The sequence below is a fragment of the Microcebus murinus genome, chromosome 2, assembly GCF_040939455.1.
Source record: "Microcebus murinus isolate Inina chromosome 2, M.murinus_Inina_mat1.0, whole genome shotgun sequence".
Classification (NCBI taxonomy): Eukaryota; Metazoa; Chordata; class Mammalia; order Primates; family Cheirogaleidae; genus Microcebus; species Microcebus murinus.
The window spans coordinates 75,207,390-75,230,330 of NC_134105.1; the positions used below are offsets into that span (position 1 = coordinate 75,207,390).

Consider the following 22,941-nt stretch of genomic DNA (forward strand, 5'->3'; position numbering starts at 1 on the left):
AACCCGCCCGGAAGCACAGACTTCAACACCAGAGGAAAGACCCGTCAGGCCCTCCCGCACTTCACCCCAACCCCTCCTGCTACCCACACGGTCTGTATCCTCTGTACACCTACCCACTCCCAGTGGCTTCTGACATCCCAGTCTCTGTGCCTGCGTGCTGCCTGCAAGGTGCTTTTTGCTGTCATGTGGCCAAACAGCCTCCCAAACTCATCTGAAGGACCCCACCCCGCCTCCACCCTCCCCTCCTGTGCCTTCCCCTGCAGAGCATTTCCCAGCCGTTCCTGTGTCATTGTCCCTCCCCGCCCGTCCCCCCCAGACACAGGCACCTCCAGAGCAGACACCATGAGCTGGCCTGGCACACAGTAGGCACTCGATCAAGGCCAAATACATAACGCTAGTAAACACTCAGCGCTCACTCTGAGCCAGGCAAGGCACCCAGGCCTTTTCATATATTATCTTATGTAGTCCTCACTGGGTGGTCGGAATTCCTCAGCGATTCCCTGTAGATGGGGGGAGGGGGTAAGAGAGGCCAGGCAGCTCGTGTGGCAGGGCCAAGCCTTCACTCCTGGGCCCTACGTCCAGCTGTGGGCAAAGACAAGTGGGCGGGAGGCCGGCCATGCTCCAGACGCCGCAGGTGAGGCCAGGGCAGCGCCCATTTGCAGGGTGGGAGGGGCTCAGTGGCTCCTAACCGGGCTTTGAGGGGTGGGGGCTGGACACTGCTGGGTAGGCAGCGGGGGGCGGGGGGGGGGCCCTCAGGACCACCCGCTGTCCTTATGGCCTTCCTAGGTGCCTGCCTGCAAGGGTGGGAACCAGCACGTGGGCCCAGACGCTACCCAGCGCCTGCTCTCAGCTCCTGGGTGGCCCCATCTGGGCTGTCCCTGCAATTGAGGCAGGAAACAAAAGACCTTGTTTTATTTCCCTCTTAGAGGCATGGGTTGTGCCTACTTGGAAGTCAGCGGTTCCAGGAAGAGAATAAGGAAATGTTGGTAGACTTGGGAGGGGAGAAAGAGGGAAGACTAAACACAGCCCTGCCCTGGCACTGGGTGGGCAGAATCCAGGCTGGCTCCTGCTTCCAGCTCTGCCTGGGTGCCTGAGACTCCATCCAGCCTCGTCCAGGGGTGCCTGAAGGCAGACGTGGGAGTGAGGCCCCACCAGGAGATCGACACGCACCACAGCAAGCAGGAGGGCAGACTGCACATTCTTCATGTGAGAACAGACTCAGGCTTTAGTTTCATGGCTACCAAAGGTGGTAGGAAGGTTCTAGGCCTCCTGCAAAGAATGGCAGGCATCTCTCCTCCTCCTAGACTACTGGTCAAAGCCATAGGAAGAAGGATTCATTCCCCCCGGGAATTAGGCTGTTCTGTAAACCCAGGCTCCTGTGTTTCCTGGCTGCTTCCTCTATGGAGAACCCAGGCAGGTTCATGCCAGGCCAGAAGCTCACTCCTGGCCTGTTGGGCTTGGTTCTGCTTTCACATCCAGGACCCAGCGAGGCTGACTTACTAGAACAGAAATCCTCAGTCCTCTTACCTCCCAAACAGGTTTAGCTTGCTTTAAAGTGAGGTAAGGATTTAACTCCGCAAATCATCTGGCCACCTACGAGCACTGCCCAAGGACCTCCAGCCAAATTGTGAACACACCCTTTTTCTCCCAATGCACCTGCTTCCTGGCTCTCCTCTCAAGCCTGCCCAGAGGTGTGGAGGTGCAGTTGTCCCCTCCCCCAGGCCTGAGCAGTGAGGGACATCAGTTACTGAGTCATCCCTCAAGCCCTGTTTTCAGCAAGGGCCTTGTTTACCCCTAAGAGGGCCAACAACTGTCTAATGTTCCACAGGGCTGTTGTGAGGAACCCTTGATTAATGTCTGGATTTCTTGCCTCGAATACATGACTCAGGAAGGAAAACCCAGTTCCTAAATAAGCCCTAAACTTTGAAGCTAAATGAAAAAGAGCTTCAAATCCATCATCCGAACGCCCAGGTACCAGCCTCTTTCTGCTGAGGAGGGGGAGCTTAGTGCAGCCCAGCCTGAGATACATGTGGTCTAGAATACAGTTGGCCCTGCTTATCCGTGGGCTCAGAAACTGTGGGTTTGACCAACCTTGGCTTGAAAATACTTCAAAAAAATGCATCAGTACTGAACATGTACACTTTCCCCCTTGTCATTCATTATTTCCTAAACAATATGGTATAATGACTATTTACAAAGCACTTACACCATATCAGGTATTATGAGTAATCCAGACATGATTTAAAGTATATGAGAAGATATGCATAGGTTTTGGTATCTGCTGGAGGTCCTAGGACGAATCCCCCATGGATACTGAGGGACAGTGTATCTCTCTGAAGGATGAGGTGGTTTGGGGACCACTTGTGAACAAAAGCCACCCGTATCTAAAAGAGATGCTTCCTATCAAAAATAATGATGATGTAAACATATTTTATAGTCACATGAAAAAATGATCGTGATATGTTGTTCAATGAAAGATTCAGGGTTTGGAATAGCATGTATAGACTAGTGCCATTTCTGTATAACAAACATTATACCTGCAATGATTCACATGTATCTATTTGCAGTGCAAATGATAAGGTAATGTTTTTACATATACCAAATTGTTGACAATGGTGATCACCAGGACACTGGATTTTGTGTGATTTTAATTTTTTCTTTTAATTTGTATTATATATTTTTTTCTAAATTAAGCAAGTATTGTAAAAAAGATCAAGGTAACTTTAAAAATGTTTATTTGTACTAAGGACCATTTTAGTCACAAAATAAATGTATAACGTATGTAAGTATGATATATAGTGCATAATGAAATGAAAACCACCAAGGTTCTGCTGCTCTGGAAACTACGTTTTCATCTACGCTCTCCTCTCCTGTGGCTTTGGCGTTGCCAGTGCTCAGGGAGTTGAGGCCAGGGGAGGAGGAGGAGGATTCTGTAGCAGCTGCTGACACGGCGGGGGTGGGGTGGCCCCCCGGCAGCAGCTGCCACCCTCTGTCCAAGGTGAGTTTTACAAGCTTCCTGCCTGGGCAAAGGTTGTCCTGCCTTGTGGTTCCCGCCCCTTCAATAAACCCCTACACCAGTGTCATCGCCAGACTTTTCCTATGAGCAAAGCGCTTGAAGCTACGTAAGGCGCAGTGAGGCCAGACCGGACCCCCTTCCCGCCTCCCGAGCTCTTACCTTGCAGTCCACGCTCAGCATGTGCTGGGCAATGACCTTGGGGCCGCTGCTGGTGAACAGTTCTTTTGCACGTTTCAGCATTGCTGTTTCCAGGGGCTTGTTCTCGGCAGGAAGCAGCTTTGACTCAAAGTCATTGGGCCTGAACGAGGACACAGTCTCCAGGAGGGGCTTCACGAACGTGCCCTCGTCCTCCTTGTCCACCTGTGCCGCCGGAGGTTCCCACGGTCTCGCCCCGTCATCGCCGTCGAGGATCGAGTAGTTGATGCCAGAGTTCCGGGGGCCTGGCGCCCCGTGCCGCTTGGCGGTCAGCAGTTCGGGACGGCTGCCCCGGGCGCACGGCGGCAGCCTTGCTCCCTGGTCACAGCCTGCGGCAAAGGCCGGGTTCAGCTCACAGTAGTTGGCCTCTGAGTTGGGCCGGGCAGGCGGGGACGAGGGGGCTTTGAGGAAGGGCACCTTGCAGGGCTTCGGGGGAGGCTTCGGGCACAGCTGGCTGTCCGATCCCCTCAGCGCCTCCCCCGGCCTGGCGTCCGAGGAGACCCTCCGAACCACCGCCGGGCTCAGAGTGGGCTCGCTGCCCGTCCTGAACACGGGCGAGCTAGGGCAGGGGCTCGCGTCCACGCCCGGGGACTGAGAGGGCAGCTTACAGCCTGTGGGGGACAAGAGAAGGTCAGAGAGAGCGCAGCTGTGTGGAGAACACAAAACAAACACAACTAGAGTGACAGCTCCCCAGCCCTCCATTCATGCCCTTGGGTTTCAATTTTCATTCCCAAAAGAAAACTCAGTGTGACTGCCCCACACCCAGTCTCACAGCACGGTGAGGGCGAGTCCCCCGCCCCCACGACTTCTGGGGGCAATTCTCAATCCCAGGGATGCCCAAGAGCTCAGAGGGCAGTGAGTAAAGTCATCTTGCCCTAAGAAACAGAAGTCATTAGCCACATAGCATAAAGGGCCCGAGTCACTCTCACAACCAGCGTGGATCCCAGCCAGCTTTAAAGGAAGAGCTAGGGACATAGGAAGGGACGTTGCGATAACCCACATAAAAGCAGTTTACAAAGGGGTATTAGGAGGATCACTCTGTGGTTCCTAGAAAGGTTATGAAAATAATGAACAGTAATCCTATGCCCTACTAATATAATTGTGTGCTAGGTTTCCCCACACCCTGGGGCTTGCCCCTCTTCTGGCCTTGAAAGGAGAATGGAGAAGATCTACCGAAAGCCCCAGGACTGACCCCCCCTTCCCCCTCCCTCACCCCCTCGTCCCCCCCTTCGTCACTGAGTGGCCAGCCTCTGCCCAGGAAGGGACTAAGGGAGGAGGCTCATTTATCATGAAGGCCCCCAGTGATCAAATGGGCTTGAAATCAGAAAACCTGGACTCAAATGCTAGGTGACTGTGGACAAGTCACTTTAGCCTCTCTGTGCCTCAGCTTCCTCAACTGCGAAATGGGGACAAGCAAGCCCACCTTAAAAGCTTGCCATGGGGCCTAACAGCCAGCACCCATAAAGCGTTTGGCTCAGTGCTCTGCGGCTGGCTCTCGTCCTGCAAACCACTTCCCCTCCAGGCTGCCGGCACGGAGCCTCGTGTCAGCTCCAAGTCAGACAGATGACTAGACTGAGCAGGACGACCGCCTGAAGGAAATCGGGATCACGAGCCACCCTCCTCCCTGAAACTCCCCGGGGACATACCGATCGGCAGGTAACTTTCCGACTGGTGGGCTTTGAGGGATAAGGCTCGGCGGTCCTGCATGTGATCCAGGCAGGCTGGCTGGCTCCCGCTCTTCTCTTTATTTCTGAAGCGAAAGGCAAATGGGGCAGAAATGTCATTAAGTCATAAAAACTTCAGACAACATCATGGAAAGAAGAAAGAAAGGAAACTGCTCAGAATGAGAGCGCCCCAGCACACCCTAACAGCAAAGGGAAGTCCGCTGGAGGAGGACATCGCTGACGGGCGATGGGTGCACGACTGTGCCGTGCGCGCCAGCCCTGCGCCCCGCGGGGCTAAGTCCCAGGATGCCTCCTCTGAGCCTTCCCGTCCTGTTTAACAGAGCAGGGTAAAAGTTTTACTGCACTCTTGGGAAAATCTGAGGAACTGGAATGTGTACTTTTAACAGAGCCTAAAATTACTTACAGACCCAGGGGAATGACTTGTTTAACTAACATGCATTTTCCACATGCTTCTCAGTGTCACGGCTAGCAAGGAAGCTGTGGGGCAGCTTCTATTTCCGTGCAAATCTCAGCATCTCCCAAATAATCGGCAGGACGGCCCGGGGAGGCTGTCGTCCCCATCCTCCTGGCAGCGCAGGCGGTCCCCACGGCACCCGCCCTGCCGCTGAGCTTGCAAAAGGCACCAGCCGGTCGTCACCGAGCGGCAACTGGGAGCCACACAGGGAAGAGGCACAAGGTAACCTTCCACACACTCGCCGTTCCTCCTTCTGTCCCTTTCCAGTACAAACTGCGAATGGCCCCAATTAGCCCAGAGCAGCAGAAACTTGTGCTAGAGGAGAAGGCACTGCACCAGCCAAGCTGTAATGAACTTTAATGGCCCTCCCACAAGCATAAAACATTCTTATGTCACAGAAATTGTGAAGTTCTTTCCTACCTTTGCAAGCAGCAAAGAAAAAACAGATTAAAAAAAAACAACACAAAAAAACCAAGCTCCCAGCAACAGGGAAATTCCGGCAACCACTCAGAGATAAGGAAAGACAGAGGGCAAATTCCAAAAGGAAATGGCTTCCAAGAAGTGGTATTTAAGCGGTGACCACAGCAATGATCAGTCAGACTCCAGGAGCCCAGAGCAGCAGGGCCTGGAGCAGCCTGGCTGGGAGCACACCTTTGCCCGTGGCGTCCAACCAGCCGGCCCCACGTCAGCGCGGGTGGAGCCGGGCCAGGCCTGACGTCCCTGAGCCACTGAAGGGCAGCGGGGCAGGGCTGTGGGCCGTGGGGTCACCTTTCCTGTGTGGTCCCCTCCCCCCACGTAGACATTTCTGGGCCTGCTGCCTGTGCGAGGCAGTGACAAGTCTTGGGAGGTTCTGCATTCCAGAGGGGGAACAGAAAAGTGGCTCTGTTCCGTCTGTCTTGTTGACTTAGAGACTTTCTTAGTCCTTTTTTCATTTCTTATCTTAAAAAAAAAAATTAGTTTCTAATCCAGGATCACTGAGGGCAGACTAGGCGGCCTTCCTCCCAGCGCCAGACGGAGCAGCGGGTCTGCAGGGCCGCCAGACACGCGCACTCTGTTCACGGCATCAACTCCTGGCTTCCACCCTTCGGGAGCCAACCTCACTCCCCAAGGAAACAGAGGGAAGGCGCCCCTTTATGTTTTAAGGGATTTTACGTCCAATGTCATTACTACGGAACTGAGGATTGCTAAGTATCAGGTCTTGCCGATTGCCCCGAGAGTCTCACGTTCTCCTCCCCCTCCAATGACAACTGTGACTCTTGGCCCTTACCTAGCCCTACTAGGTGCTGGCACCATCCTGAGCACTTTGGCACATATTAAACCATTTAACTCTCACAAGCCCCATTTTCCAGATGAAGAAACTGAGGCCTAGAAAGGTTAAATTGCTTGCCCGTGGTTGAACAGCGGGCCACCCCAGCTGCCGGGTCCACACCCAATGCTGACACGCGCCCGAGCCTCCAGGTACCACACACCCGCCATCTGTGTCACTCAGAGTCCTGTCTTTTGCTTCTGAATGTTTGCAGCATAGAAATTACAGTGTATGACATTTCCTCATGGTCCGGAAAGAAAACCAATGAATGGATAAACATGGTGGTTTATGTGTATAAGCCCAGAAGCCGGGGAGCCGGAGGGGGCTGGGGCTGGTCTATGCCCCACACGCCTGCCTCCTCCCTGCTGTCCCTGCCTGATGGTAGGTAAACACGCACACGGACTCTGAGCTCCACGAAAGGCAGGTCCCATACAGCACAGGACACCACCCCTGACATTCGACAGCAGGGCGCCCTCGGCTCAGTTATCTTGAGGCCCTGATTTTCCATCTAGTTCTCTGAGTTCTTCTCACCCCTATTCCCTGAGGTTCAGACTACAGCCTCCACGCTCTCTGCGTCTCCTATCTTAGAAACTCGCCTGTTCTCACTGAGTCAACTACCCTTTCCATGTGGACCACACCCTAACCTAAGACTTCAGCCCTAACCTCCTCCTCGGCCCCCAAACGGCTGCTGAGCGCCTGCACTCAGCAAGCCTTCAGTCATATCTCAGGTGGAACAACTGGTTTTTCCTCCAAAGTCCTTCGTCCTGGTCACTCTTGTGTTCTCTGACTCACTCACACACAGAGGAGTCCCTGCTTCCCACCTCTCTGGACTCTGGCTCTGCCCTACTCTCGCCTCCTGGTCTCTCTTCTCCCTCCTGCTGTGCTCATCGCTGTCCAGTTCTGTTCTTAGGACACCATGCTCATATGTCCAGTCACCGCAGCTCCCTCAAAGCCCTTGGCCCAGCATCAGGGTCTCCCTGTGGTCCGGCTACGGCTACCTCTGGAAGCCTCCGAAGCCGGCTGCTTGCACGGAGCCTCTGCTCCAGCCCAACTTACTCACACCCAGCCCTTCTGCCCTTTTCTGTCTCCATGCTGCTGCCCACACTGTGCCTCCCTCCGGGAACACCCTCCCCTTGGCAGCATCGACCCAAATCTGCCCTGGCCTTCAGACCAGCCCAAATCCTGGCAGCCCGGCCTGTCCCCTCCTCGGCTCCTGCACCAGTCCTTCCTGGCACAACCCACCTGTGATCTAACTGGGCGCGGCCTCATGACCACCATTCCACTAACGGTAGCCATGCCTACATGCATCTTTTATTTCTCTGTTCCAGGGTGACCTCCTCATCCGCCTAGCTGAGCCTGTGGTCCTGACACCACCCGAGGAGCCCCCGACCCACCTGAGGAGGTTTCCCCGGGGCAAGTTCTGCTCCCGGGCCTGGGCGCTGCCCATGGTGAAGCTCAGCCTCTTGGTCACATCTGGCCTGCCCTCGGCGAGGCTGCCCTCCCGGGCCCGGCCCGGGGAGGTGCCGTAGCGCTCCTCCAGGCACCGCAGGGGCACCGTCCTGTTGACGGGCTGGAAGATGATGGCGCCGCTCTGCTGGGAGACGGGCCGGCGGTTGCCCACGTAGCAGCGCACCAGGCCGGGGATGGAGTCGAAGCTCTCCATCTCGAACTGGTACTGCACGCGGCTGTAGGCCTCGCTGAGCCGCAGAACCGTCCGGTGGATCTTGAAGTGCTGAGCGAGGTTCTTCCACTGACAGGTCAGGACAAAGTTCCCGGGGCTGGACAGAGAGTCTCGGACCAGAAAGTCGCCATCTCGCTGCACGAGGTTTTCGGACACCTTTGGGACAAAATGGTGAGTGAGGAGCAGGAAAGGCAAACTCACATTCCTTTTAAAGGCTTACTGCTGCCCACAGATGACAATGGTATTACGGCTCTTCTTCAGTCGGCTCTTTAGTTGTTCAAAGGTCGACTGCATAGAAGATCCAACGTCCACCCGAGAGCTACTCACTGACCCTGTGCGTATGACGTGCCAGGCGCCACTGCGGGCACTGGGGCTGCAGCAGGGACAGGAGCAGGCCAGAGCCCACCTCGTGGAGCTCCCACTTTTAGTGGAAAGCTTCTATTTTAGTGAAGATAAATAAATGACAGCTATGGTGCATCCGATGTTGTAAAGTTAAGGAAAAACTAAATCAAGATGGGAGATCGTGTTCGGGAGGGGATGAGGGCTGTCCTTTAAAATGGCATGGTCAGGGAGGTGTCCCAAGAAGATGATGTTCGCGTAGACTCAAAGGATGTAAAGTGACGGAAAATAAGAGATGAGAAAATGTGTGCCTGGAGGGTCTGAGTTTCCTCCCCAACAAGTGGAGTGAGGAGAAGGAAGGTGTGTGTTGGCAGGATGCCAGAAGTCACCCTCAGAGCCCTCTCCTAAGATGCCCCTCTCTAGGCCCAGCCAGTGGGAAGGAGGGGCACCGTGCAGGACTGTGGAACCAGAGGTGTGTGTAGATTCTGGGCACATCAATTCCTGGATAGAAGGACTAGAACAAAGGCAGGCTGGAGTCCCTCATCTCACAGTTATTATATCTGCGAAGCACTAGTACAGTGCCTGGAATACAGTAGATGCTCAAAAACAGTTAACTGTGATGATGGTGATGCTAATAGTAAAAGGAGAATTTAGGCCAGGCTCAGTGGCTCATGCTTATAATCTTAGCACTTTGGGAGGCCGAGGCAGGAGGACTGCTGGAGGCCAGGAGTTCAAGACCAGCCTGAGCAAGAATGAGACCCTGTCTCTACACAAAATAGAAAAATTAGCTGGGTGTGGTGGTGCACACCTGTAGTTCCAGCTAGTTGGGAGGCTGAGGCAGGAGGATTGCTTGAGCCCAGGAGTGTGAGGCTGCTGTGAGCTATGATGATACCACTGCACTCTAGCTGGGGCAACAGAGTGAGACTCTGTCTCAAGCAAACAAACAAATAAATAAACAAAAACCCTAAACTCTCCCCCAAGAAAAGGAAAAAAAAAGGAGAATTTACACTGTGGTGTAAACCACTAGTGTAACCCCTAGTGGACCCCTAGTGGTTCCTGGGGCTGCCTGGGTTTGCATCCTGGCTCAGCTCTCTGACTTTGCACAAGTTACATAATCTCTTTGTAGCTCAGTTACGTCATCTGTAAAACGAGGATAATATTACCTACAGAGTGGCTATAAAGATATAAGGGGGTAAAATGTGAGCTATCATTATTATGGTTACAGTGTTCAGTTATCCAGTCTGGAGTGATTTATTGCTGAAAATTTATATACTCAGTGTAAGTGGCAAACAAATTTTATGATCACAGTAAGGAGAAGGATGGCAGTGACAATCATCAGTTTTAAAATCTCTAACAATTTTTTCTGGGACCTTCCAATATTTGATCAATGGTTTACTTCCGTTAGCTTAAATTAGAAGGGCACCATAGTTACTTTAAAATTATATCTTTGCTTTAAAAATGTGTTTTCACCCAGAAATTCCATTTCTTGGAATTGAGCCTGTGAAAATAATTATAGGCATGAACATAATAGTTATCTGAAAGGATGCTGGTCAGAGTGTTAGAAACACCCCAAATGTCCGATGAATTGTGGTGCGTGTATACCATGGGCATACACATACAATGCAGGCTGGCACGGAAGAATACTTTATAGCAGGTGAAAGTTCCAAGGACATACTGAATGAATAGAGTGGGCTACGGAAAAAGCACATGCAGTATGTGCCACACTTGATTTAGAAAATCTGGGAGGAAACATGTATATCAACATGTTCACAGTGGTTATCCCCAGGAGGGAGAATTATGGATGAGAGTTTAATTTTCATCTTTTGGCTCTCTATGTTTTCGACAATCAATTTTAAACTTAAAAAAAAAAAAAGGCAGAATAAGATTTATTTGATCACATGGAGAAATCTGCTACACTAAAAAAAAAAATAATAATAATTCACAACATGATGCCCTCCCCCTCACTTCCTGCCCACACACTTCCTGTCATGTAGTCCTTGGTTAATGATTGGCCAGAACAGGTTTCTGATAAAAACCCAAGGGAAATTCTTTACCTCAATTCTGTAGATTTATTCCATTTTTCAATTTTTATAGCATTAAGTAAAAAAACATTATTCCTGGCAATTGCCCAAATGGCAATCACACGGAGTATATGCCAGGCCACGAGTCCGTGGTCGTGTCTGCCCCATCTCTGGGTCACAGGACGCAGTGGGGAAAGGACGGATGGAATGAACAACTGCGGGCCCCGAGAGGGCAGAGGCAGCCTTGTTGGTCTGGGCCACCTGCCCCTGCGATGACCTGTCTTCTCCTGAAGTTAAGCCACTGCCTTAAAAGGGATGCTAGTTCCAAAGGTATGAGGCTGCAGGCAGCTGGCCAAGAGTTCAATTACCTGCACCACAGCCCGACCTCGTACTTCAGGTCACTGCTGCCTCCTGCCGACTGGGGGACACTGGCTTTCCCTCCACGCACTAACCGCGCATGCGGAAGCACGCTTGCAGTTCCTGACCTTAGTGCTTCCAAAGGTCTCCTTAGAGACGGGTCTATGTTAAGTCACTTTATAGTATTTGTTTTTGGCTAAACAGGGGCTCAGAGTGGGACCCTGCAGGGTCATCACTCCGGACACCGCCTGGGAGCAGCCAGGTGTGTGCTGGAGGGGGCGAGACCAGGTACCTGTCGGGGGATGCGGCCGTGGTACCAGGCGTGGCTGCGCAGGTCCTCGCTGCTCAGCAGCAGCTCCTCCTCCAGCTCCTTCTTCAGCCTCTCAGGGGTCCTGTCCATGACGTGCCTCTCCTTGGAGAACTGCAACACAGGGTGGACAGTGAGCGCACCCTGCGGGGCCCGGCCAGCACGCCAGCTGGAGACACCGCGCGCCTTGCTGCTTCGCTGTAATGGGACCAGTGTATGCCAAAAGCTGTGCTCAGGTAGGGAGCCTGGATAATGATTACAATTAGCTATGACCTTTCATTTCTCTGGCTACAAGCACATAATAAAATTTTCACCTGCACATGGGGACCACAACAGGAGAGTCTACTCAAGAAGCAGTTGCCTGGGCAGGAGGGGCCGGGGAGAGATGAGTGAGACAGTGAGACCTGTAGGGAAGGCTGCTCTTCCCGGGGGACCTTCCCCATTCTGCTTCATAACTGCCCTAGCACAGAGCGGGGAAGGGCAGCAGTTCCTGCCTGGCCTTAGATCCTGGGCCTCTGGGGCAGGGAGGCCCTGGTACAGTCCTTGGGCTGGTAGCAGTGGCTCTGAATTCTTTGCTGCTAGCGAACTCAAATTCAGGAATTGAGTTAGTCTATAGAAAGCTTTAGAGCAATTTTATGTCTCTTGAATCTAAAAATATAAGTCTGAGTTTGCATTTTCCATGTCTTCCTTATTTCATTTTTATGACCAATTGGAAATTGCAACTTAACAACAAACAAAAAAACCCAACTGGTCCTTCTCCGGAAACAGCTTGAGAATCGCTGGTCTAGAGCATCACACAGTGGCCACGGCAGGGGATTCGGGGTGGGCACAGCCCCAGCCCACTTACGACACGTGAACTGAACCTGGACACCTGCCCAGTTCCCAGCACACGCAGGCTCAGGGACCGCTCGCTGAAGGTCACACACGCAGGAAAAGGCTGTGTTCTCGTGGGTTTCCCAAGTTCCCCAGCTTGCCCTCCAAATGCACACAGGAGCCACAAAATCATTCCTTATCAGACTGCTTTGAACCTCAGCGAGGAAACAGCCCCAGATCCTTCACCAAAGAAAACAAAAACAGACTTGGGATTTTAGGGCGGGACTCTCACCCCTCGTGTCCCTGCACATTGGCCCATGAGGGGCCCTGGCTCTGGGGCTGATCTCTAAGCGGGCCTCCAGCTTCCCCCCTCCTCTTCCTATCCCTCTTCTCTTTGCAGGGTAGGTGCTCAGGAGTGTTTGAAGAACGGAATTTGCATCAAAGAGACGCTGGTGCTGGTTGTCATGACATCCGGGGGCTTTAGGCGGAGGTGTCTGACACCGCCTGCTCCCACCATTACTTACGCACAGCCACGCCTGAATGTGGGCTGGCAACACAGCCACATTCGTTGTTCCTGTCTCGTCTGTTTGCCTCCCGCTAGACTGTGAGTTTCATGAGAACAGAAATCCATCTACCTTTGTCCCCACTGCCCTCAAGCAGTGCCTGAAAATATTGGTACCAGGCACTTAGGATTTACTAAGTGAGCAAATACTCAAAGATGCGGAAGATCAATGACTTTTCTTAGCTCTGGAGGTTCTCCCCTTCTCTCTTAAATCGTTGGGAGCCCTGTGTTCGCTGGGCATGTGGCCACATGACTAAATTCTGGCCAGGAAGGGTGACCTGCAGTGTTGGTGAGACTTCAGAGGGGAGATGTGATGGCTGGAGTTTCGGTACCATCCCAGACCACGAGAAGGAAGCCATCCAGGAGGAGGGGCGGGGCGGGAGGCCGGAATGAGGCTGGGTCCCTGAGAACCATGGGGCCAGCACACCAGCCCTGCATCGCTGGCCTCCAGGTCTTCTATGTGATCTTCTATCTCACTGACGCCTGTGATTTGGGGTGTTCCTGCCAGAGGCGGCTGAGCTAATCTTAGCCAGTACTGTGGCCAGAGCCCCTGTGTAGCCGCCCTGCCAGGTGGTGCCCCTATATCCCGCCTATACCCCTCCTGCTGCCCCTGGGCCACTTCTTGGTCTGAGCTTTGAAAACATAGAGGTTTTAAAACATACAGCAGGTCTTATGCAATTCTTCACTGAAAATGCATTCGCTCCTATCCAAGAATCCATTTCCATATCTATCTTCGCGTTTTCCTTCCTCCTGGTGCCCCAATGCCAGACCACACCTTCCCTTCCCCACCCCTTGCTCAGCACGGCTCATGACAGCAAGGGTTATTATTATTATTATTTTTAGCATTTTGGATGCATCAATCTTTCATTTCAAGTTTGGAAATAATACTGTTTTATACTCGTTACTGAAAATATAAAATCAGCTATCTTGTTACTTTTGTCCTAACTCCTTAGGTAAAACAGGAAAATACTGAATTGTTGCTCTTTGGCCCTGTAGACTCTGGTGACAGGCTGCTAGAGGACTCAGGGTACTAACTGCAGGGAGGAGAGGAAAAGAGATTATTAACAGTGAGGCTCCCAGATAATCTGGGATGGAAGACCAGACTTCAGAGAACCTGCCTTTAAGCTCTTGCATAATTTGTGAAGAGCCTGGAGGTTAGTTACACAACTGCCTAGACTTGTATTTTAAAAGCAAAGGAGGGAAAGAGAGAGGGAGGGAGAGAGAGTGAAAGGGAGGGAAGAAGATCTGGCGAAAAAGCGATGGCCAAGGGCTGTCCACTTCCAGCCAGTGGGGCTGGTCTCAGCACAGGCAAAGGAGCGAGGCGTGTGATGTGGGCAACGTTCTCCAACAATAAAGACAGAAATTCAAAAGCGTCACACACAGGTCACCTCATGATTCAAGAGTGGTTATTTTGGTTGTGGGTGCCTCCTAGAACTTGTGCATACTGTTTTAATCACATATATTAACACAAGTTCTATTTTTATAGAACTGCCTGTACCTTATGAGACCTTGATCTTGCCAGCTATGATGCTGCATCTTAAAGTATTTTGATGAAGTGTAAACCTCATGGTTGGTGAGAGGTGACCATATAAAAAATTGTAGCAAAATGTATCCATTTGTATCTTTGAGAGCACTGTGATTGATATTTGTGCTCCTTTAGGACCAGAAATGAGATTCCTGCTTCATGCGACCAGCCACAACATGTCTATGACATTTGGCAGAATTCTGTTGGCTTCCCCAAACAGCCTGAATTCTTGGTGACAGTGCACCCTTCTGCTTCTCTGCTGCCATATGAGAAGAATTTGGTTTTCTTTTTTTGAGACAGGGTCTCACTCTGTTGTCCAGGCTGGCATGCAGTGGCATGGGTGTAGCTAACTGAAGCCTCAGACTCCTGGGATCAAGTGATACCACAAGCTCAGCCTGCTGAGTAGCTGGGACTACAGACATGTGCCATCATGCCCGGATTAATTTTATATTTTATAAAGATGGGGTCTGTGTTGCCCAGGCTGATCTCAAACTCCTGGCCTCAAGCAATCCTCCCACCTCAGCCTCCCAAACTGCTGGGAATAGAGGTGAGAGCCAACATACCTGGCTAGGAATTTCAATTTTCCCCTGAAATGTAACTATCTTGTTCATGGTCTAGGCTAGTTTTTAGATTTTGGCTACAAAGAAAATTCTAGTAATTTAAGGTAATACAAAAGTACCTCTACCCTCGGCAAACATTTCATCCCATTTGTGTGGTTATCAGTGTCTTGTGATTGATCTAAATTCCTTTTTCAAGACAGTCTCACTCTGTCTCTCTGGGTAGAGTACAGTGGTGTTAGCCTAGCAACCTCAAACTCCTGGGCTCAAGCGATCCTCCTGCCTCAGCCTTCTGAGTAGCTGAGACTACAGGCACATGCCACTACGCCCGGCTAATTTTTCTATTTTTTTGTAGAGGTGGGGTCTCGCTCTTGTTCAGGCTCATCCTGAACTCCTGAGCTCAAACGATCTTCCTGCCTCAGCCTCCCAGAGTGCTAGGATTACAGGCATGAGACACTACACCCGGCTGATTGACCTAAATTCTAATTGATTTTATTAATGCCCTAAGAACCTCCTGCCCTTCTTTAGGCTATACTTCTGAGGGAAGAGTAGAAGAGATACATGCTGCATCCACTCATATAATATTCATGTGCACTATTGTTATTTGCATAGCCCAGAACTGTGCATGAGAAGAGACACAATAAGGTGCCGGGTCCCAGTGTTCCAACCTGGGGAAAATGAAGAGGAACAAGCACATCTTTCAGATCTGTCCTGCTCCTATAGCCTTTTCTCCTAGCTCTATTTCGAGCTCCCTCACATTTGTTTCTGTGGCCGTCTTCTGAATTCGTCTGCCTCAAAGACTGCTGGCCCCAAGGCACCTGTCCACATGGCAGGCGTTGGGATGCCCAGAGCAAGTACCATGGCTGTGCTCTCTCAGAAAGTGGCCCTGTGGACTGTGTGTTCTTGAGCTGCCAGGCAGAAGGAGACGGCAAGCAAACTCACGCATAATCAGGCGCTCACACAATGCTATGAACATTAAGTAAGAATGATCACATTATGTGGCAGGACAACTTTTTCTCCCAGATCAAATTCTCTTTTTGCCCCTGAATTTGAGCCTCATTCCTAGAAGGCATGTCTAATTCTTGCTTCCCCAGCTTCTTGTCTGGAGGGGAAGGAGGTGACGTCCAGAGAAGTAGGAGAGACAGGGTTAGGTTTTCGCTGCCTTGGCACAGGCTCGCGCCATCCTGAGCGCCACCCCTCACGGCAGCTGTGGGCTCAACCTCCGGAGGGAAGGAAGCTGCCCGGCTTTGGATCAAGAACATTCTGCCCACAGGCCTTGCCAGCTTCATTCCGGGGACCAAATCCACCCACGACCACTAAGAGACAAAGATGCAGGCAGAGCCCATATCTTCTACCCCAAGGCTTGTCTGAACGTGACCCAACAGGGATTTGAGGAGTCCTTTCTGGGGCAGGGGGAGAGTCAGAAGAGGTGCCATGTCCGTAAGTAACAAGCATCCCTTGAGCAGGAAAGAAAGGAGCGAGGGTGAGTAACTGAACACTCATAGCCTCCACTTCTAAACTTTCATCTGCATCCCCATCATCAGCACTGGCGTCTGAGACCAGATGTAAACTGATAACTCGGAAAATGCAGGGGGCAGATGAGGCTCACGCTCATCCAACCACACTGAAGTTAGAAAATTCCTAAGTTACTGTAATTGATGCTTTCCCTGGAAATCTGAGTCTAGCTACATTTTTCCTATCTCTAGCATTTTAATAACTCCAACATCAACAGGTGTGACAGCACAGTGTTTAAGAGCCACCTCAATCCACGGGCCTGTGTCAATGGCCTTGGCACTGTGTAGCCTGGAGCAAGTAACAGTGACTCTCTGTAGAGCCTCAGGCTCCCAGTCTGCAAAACAGGTACAATACGTCATGTGATGTTAATAAGGATTAAACGGGTCGCTATCTGTAAATCACTTAGAACATACCCTGGCACATAGTCAGCACTAACTGTAACCGTTGTTATAGACAGATATCAGGATGCTGCTAATCTGGTTCTATAAAATAAGCAGACTTTGTGTTCAAGGTCTGAGGCAGGGGGTGCAGGAAGGCTGGTATTTGGGAGCGAAGCAGTTAAGGAAAGCAGCCTGGTGCTCACTTGAGACACAGGGTTCTTCAGTCCTCACTCACTGCCGGCCGCCCCAGCACTCGGGCGGGTCACGCGGAGGGGGCTAGTCCTAGCTTGCTGGGGCCAGCTCCGAAAATCACACATACCACTCTGAATCTGGAAAGAACATCTCTGCAGCCCCACAGGGCCCCTGCAAGTCCAGTCTTGACAGGCTGGAATAGCCAGAGCCCCGGAGATGATTGGAAAACACATTCTGGAGGCGCAGAGCCAGCTCCGAGGACGTGCTGGGAACCTCGATTAACACAGAAACCCGCATTTCTACTGGGAACCTCGATTAACACAGAAACCCGCATTTCAACGGCTCTCTGAGGAAGAAAAAGCCCTTCTCGCCTGGGAGGACCGGAGCTCCGGGTCTCCTGTGTGAGCACCAGAGCCTGCGTTTCAAATCAGCACAACAATGGGCCCGGACTCCCGGGAGGTTCCAGTTCCTGGACCGGAGGAGGAGGGGTGCACTGGGGCATCTGTCAGAACCCCCCAGGGGAAGCTGTGGGACACTCATCTGCATGCAGGACACCACAGAATTAGAAGAAGATGGCATCTACATTATAATTAATGCTGATTTTACTCTATCCCTGCCTGTAAGAAAAGCTTCCCAGTTCACAGGATGCCATTAAATAAATTGTGCAAATCTCCAGGAAAGACGATGTCCCAGGCCCAGGAAGGGAGGTGGAAAGAAGACTGCAGAGGCTGGGATCATCACTACCACTGAGCAGTGTGCCCAGCACTGGGCTGTGGCAGGGGAGGACGCCCTGGTCCTTGCCCTCAAGGAGGGCACGGTCTCCCTGCAGGCCACACACACAGACACGGTTTAACACACCAGCGCCCTGGAGAGGGACTGCCTGCCTGGTGACCCCCTGCCCCTCCCAGCACTGTAGCCAGGGCCAGTCCCTCAACCTCCCTGTCCTGTGCTTTCCTCCTGTGCCAAAATGGGCACAGTCATGTGGCCTTGGGTGTGTTCTGGGAACAGCTTCACAGGGGTGGGGAGGAGGAAGGAGGGTCTGTGGAATCTGGGTTGACCTTGAGGATAAAACTTAAGGAGAGGGTCAGGAGGGGTATTTGGGGCATTTGAATGAAGAGAGACAAAAAGAGCGGGGCTCAGTTGGATGGAGGTTCTGCCTGGGGAGGAGGGGGTGAAGCATGCGAAGGCGTGACAATGGGTACATTCTCTCTATATATTCTCTCTATATTCGGAACCCCCTCGGCCCCCCAGGAGAGCCCCATCTTCACTCCAAGCATGTGGTTGAGACCCTGCCTTCCTGCCCATCACTGGGTGGCCCAGAACGGAGTTCTTCCTGGGATTTTCCTAAGTGGAGCTGAGTGAAGAGGACACTCTGTCCCATTCTGGTGAAAACATGAGACTTAAATATGGAAGTTGCTTCAGCCCCCTCTTTCCTGCCTGGTGGATCAAGCGGGCGAGAGATGAAATCAGAGCCAAAGAGAAGAGCAGCAAGAGATGGAGGTGTCCCCTGGCATGCACATCCCTTGTGACTTAAACTAGCATGAACTGGATCCCTGTCACCTGTGACCAATGTAGTCCTGACCCAGGAAGGCAGGAATCAGCTCAGGGGAGCCCGACAACGGGGACCGAGGGCTTAGACCATCACACTCCAGATAGTGAGTCACTGACAATCTCTGCTCAGGAAGAGATGTTAGATGCTTTTAGAGAGATCAGTCTGGCTACAGTGAGTAGGATGGGCTGGATGGGGCATGGGGCTGGAGGCACGTGGCTGAGAGTCTTTTGAAAGGTGCTGACGATGACGGAATTTCCATCCAGACCTCAGGGTTGGGGCCTGGTGGAGACATTTGCCAGAATCCACTTCAGGGCTCAGATGTCGATACTGATAAACTGAACTCACCCCCACCCCCCACCCCCGGCAACACCTGCTCTTCACCTCTGCTCCCAGGCGCTGACATCTCCTTTGCCCTCATTACCCAAACTAGAACCCTCACAATCGGCTTCCACTGATCAAGAAATTCCTGATTCTACCCCTTGCCAATCCCCATGCTAATCCCCCAAATCAGATTACTGTTCTGTTTCCCTAGAACTCCCGCAATAGCCTCCTAATGATTTCCCTAGGTCCTGTCTCTGGTCCTACAACGTGTCACCTACAATGTCACCAGACTTAGCATATCACCCCTAGGCCCTGAGATTTTACTCCAAGGGTGCCCTTGCTAAAGCTGACACGGAATCCAGAGTCTCTTTCAGTCTCCCCACCAAAAAAAGTCAATTGGCTTCTCATGTGTAGTTTTCACTCTTGCCAGAGCTCAGGCCTGTTCTCTAGGGGCCACAGACCCCCATTCTGCCCTGTCCCCCCAGATCCCTGAGGTTTGTAGCCCCAGAGAGCTGAGCCATGCCCTGCCACACACTGAGCCTGCACACACAGGATTCAGCTCTGAATGTACTCGGAGGCCCAGCTCACAGGAGAGCTGTGGGTACAAACGTGAGGCAGCCCTGTGGGCCCCTGGAGAAAACTATCGGAAACATGACTGGTGGGGAAGATGGGTAAAGTGGGGTCCACGAGTCGGCAGATTGGGGGCATTAAAATTTTCAGGATATTATTTGGGTCTATGGGCTGCCCTGAGGTCTGGAGAAATAGTGGTTATGCTTCCAAGGATTCACAGTTACCTACAGATCAAATCCAAAGCCTTCTTCATAAGACAGGTGACACCTAGGCCCAAGCTAACTTGCTAATGTGTCCTGACACAGGGCCCCAGTTACAGGGGCCTCCCATGGCTCCTGGAATATACCCTTTTGTCTCTCCTCTGTCCCCTGTTGTGTGGTCCAGCAGGCAGCAACACATTTGCCTGGGGACTGGGGAGCAGCCAGCGGGTAGCTGGACAAGGCAGGCAGGGCTCTTGAAGGCTGACCAGAGGCCATGCTTTATTTGCCTTTGGCTCCCTGAGCCTAGCCCAGTGCCTGGCACACAGCGGCTGTCCAGTAAATACTTGCTGACTGGAACCACATTTACCTACTTGCCCTTCATCTGGCAGCTTCCTCATCACTGGGTATGGAGAAGAGGAGAAAGCTTGGAAGGTGGTCAGGAACAAGTGACCTTGGGCATGTTTCCAGACCTCTCTATGTTTCTGCATGCACAGGGGCAGGGGTGACAATTCCCACCTCACAGGACTGCATGACCTGATGCACATAAAGCGCATGGTCCCCATGCCTGGCACACAGTGGACACTTGCTTGAAACAGTGTGGAATTTGAACCCTCTTTCAAAGATGGCTTTTAGCAAGAAAATGGAAAGTTATTTCACTAGAGTAAAAACCTTTTTTTAAAAAAGGTTTATAAAGTCTATCAAAGTTTTAGCGCTATCTGGCCTTTGAGACTTTAGTTCTAATGGAATAAATAAGCTAGAAGTTGGAACAGCCAATCTGTACTTAGGCACAGGTGTGTTTACTTTCTTTACTTCAGTTCAAAGTCAACAGTTCTTGTGGTTTTGAGTAGCACTAAATGGTTCCATGGATGCAGGCGAAGCTGACCTGCTGTCGCTCGGTGTCAAGCACTTTGCATGTATGTATCTCAATGTGAACAAGTCCATGCAGCTAGCTCTAGGTGGTTCACACAGCCACAAGTCCACAGGTGACAGAGCCCAGCATGTGAGTACAAGAAAGTTTTATGTTTGCAAGAGGCTGAGAGGTCCTTGTATGTACAGTATGTCTCCTGCAGGGCCTTAGACACCTAGTTGTTGGTAAATTTTTTGCTGAATTTTAAAAATTGAGATGATTTTCTAGTCATTTATTTATTCTAAAATCAAAGCTGGGAACTAACTTGCTCAAATGAAGAAAAACAAGAAGGGGATGTTTGCATGAAAGGAGGAGGAGGGGAAGATGGAGAATGAAAAGCTAGCGAGCTGCTGGGCTGTTGCATTCTAGTTGGGAGTGTCAGGCCACAGTGCCCAGAATGCTACCAGGGCTCTCACACAAAAGCTTCCTTTCTTCAGGCTTGGAACAGTTTATTAGATTGAGGGAGAAGTCAACAACAGTCCAGGCCTCTTATCAAATTGTATAAAACAACTCCACCAGTCAGGTTTTTCCAGAAATCTTACCCAGAAATTATGATCACAAACAGATTACAAGTCTGACCAGAGTTCTGGATCACAACATAGAAATTGGTCTAATTTCTAAGCGAAGCCCACGTCTTCCAATGAGCTCGGGTTGCGAAGGCATCCGGTGGCCCAAGCTGGGACAATGCAAAGGTCCAAGAAGACAGACGCCCATCTCATCCCACTGAACTCTGGCAAGACCTGTGATGACATGAGTCCTGGGTCACCACTGTCCCTAACAAATGATGTAAACATACAAAGAAATTGAACCCCACAAAAGTGTACTTTTGATAAACATGACACAAAGCACTCTGAAGGAAGTTGTAACATTTGGCATCATCTTGCCACCTAAAAATGAAGTTCTTTGGAGAATTCAGAAGCTCAGCCCCTTTGAATCACTGCCTTGTGTTGAATTTCAAGCAGTGGCCAAATTTATAACCGAATCCTAAAGTACATAAAGGACTCTTAAAGACCCAACTGGTATTTTCACAACTGAAAACCTACATAAATTAATCATGAACCCCCAAAATTAAAAAGTCCCAATTACTTCCACCACTCTAAACCCTGCCCGTAGTCAAAAAATAAATATTCAGTTCCTCACAAATTTGAAGCCCAGTAACTTTTAGTATAAACCCTCAGATGTTTTTAATCTGAGGTAGAACAGAAGGAACAGGGGTGGCATTTGTGGCAATTCTAAAGCTTTGTGATGAAAAAATTAGTACATTGGTTCTCTTTCACCTTTAATTGACATTAGTTGGCTTTGTGGCATACCTAAAAATATTTTATTATAATCCCAAAACTGGCCGGGCGCGGTGGCTCACGCTTGTAATCCTAGCACTCTGGGAGGCCGAGGCGGGCGGATTGCTCAAGGTCAGGAGTTCAAAACCAGCCTGAGCGAGACCCCGTCTCTACTATAAAAAAAATAGAAAGAAATTAATTGGCCAACTAATACATATATATATAAAAAAAAAATTAGCCGGGCATGGTGGCTCGAGCCTGTAGTCCCAGCGACTCGGGAGGCTGAGGCAGTAGGATTGCTTGAGCCCAGGAGTTTGAGGTTGCTGTGAGCTAGGCTGACGCCACGGCACTCACTCTAGCCTAGGCAAGAAAGCCAGACTCTGTCTCAAAAAAAAAAAAAAAAAATATTTTATTATAATCCCAAAACAAATGAAGAAAGGTTTGAATCCACCAATTCTACTTTTCCCAATGAAGTGCTAAGATAGTTTCTTATGCTAATCACTGTGATTAAAGCCAAAGCCTTCACTTAAGTAAACAATTAACTTTGTAAATAAAAGTCCAAAGAGGGGAAAAAAATCAAATTCAAATTTCATAACCCCCATTTCCCAAAACCAATAGGGAGCGCAGGCAATAGGGCATTTGTGCACAGCCGAGCCCGGGGGCCACGCAGTGGCCTGGCCAGCGGTCCCGGACGTGCTGTGCACGGTGGCACTGCGTCCGCGGCGGCGCCAAGCGTACAGAGCCATCGCAGATTTGCATATTGATTACAACAGTTGCCCGGCAGAAGGCAACAGTGTCTTGAGGGAAGGAAGCCTTGTTCTAATCCACACAAAGGCAGCTCTATGGGTTAGAGAGAGAGACCCTGGGTGTGTTCTGTGGCCTCTCTGCCTTTTACGTGTGGGGCTCTTGACAGATGAGGACCTCTGGCGTCACGGGAGCCCCCTGCCTCCTTCAAATACTGATGCCAAAGCACAGTAAAGAGCCTTTGCAGCCTAACCCATACATACTTCACCCTGGTGGTCACAATTCTGCAGAAAGCCAGGAGGTCAATTTTAAATCAAGAATTTGGCAGTCACTGGAACACTGTGTCTTCCATTACACCCGAGGACTTCCTGTCTGCTGCTGTGCGCTGCTTCCCGGCTAGGGCGGAGGACAGAGGACGCCACGTCCCCAAAGCAGTCACAGCCTTTTTGAGGAGACAAGGCACTT

The 22,941-nt window shown here is 51.1% G+C and overlaps 1 protein-coding gene across 5 annotated transcripts in view; it reads right to left on the bottom strand.

Annotated features, from left to right (window-relative positions):
* BCAR3 (BCAR3 adaptor protein, NSP family member) overlaps positions 1 to 22,941 on the bottom strand; it is a 111,536-nt gene that overhangs the window by 16,774 nt on the left and 71,821 nt on the right. For 3 of the 5 annotated variants that reach the window (XM_012790949.3, XM_075999864.1, XM_012790952.3), the window contains 4 exons: positions 11,347 to 11,475; positions 8,051 to 8,493; positions 4,858 to 4,961; positions 3,176 to 3,822 (listed from right to left, as the gene is read on the bottom strand). In XM_012790949.3, the coding sequence (XP_012646403.2) occupies positions 3,176 to 3,822; positions 4,858 to 4,961; positions 8,051 to 8,493; positions 11,347 to 11,475 (1,323 nt within the window). Of the gene's footprint in view, positions 1 to 3,175; positions 3,823 to 4,857; positions 4,962 to 5,329; positions 5,740 to 5,770; positions 7,891 to 8,050; positions 8,494 to 11,346; positions 11,476 to 22,941 lie in introns of those variants that run through there. The other 2 variants (XM_012790955.3, XM_075999865.1) reach the window with 2 other exon arrangements.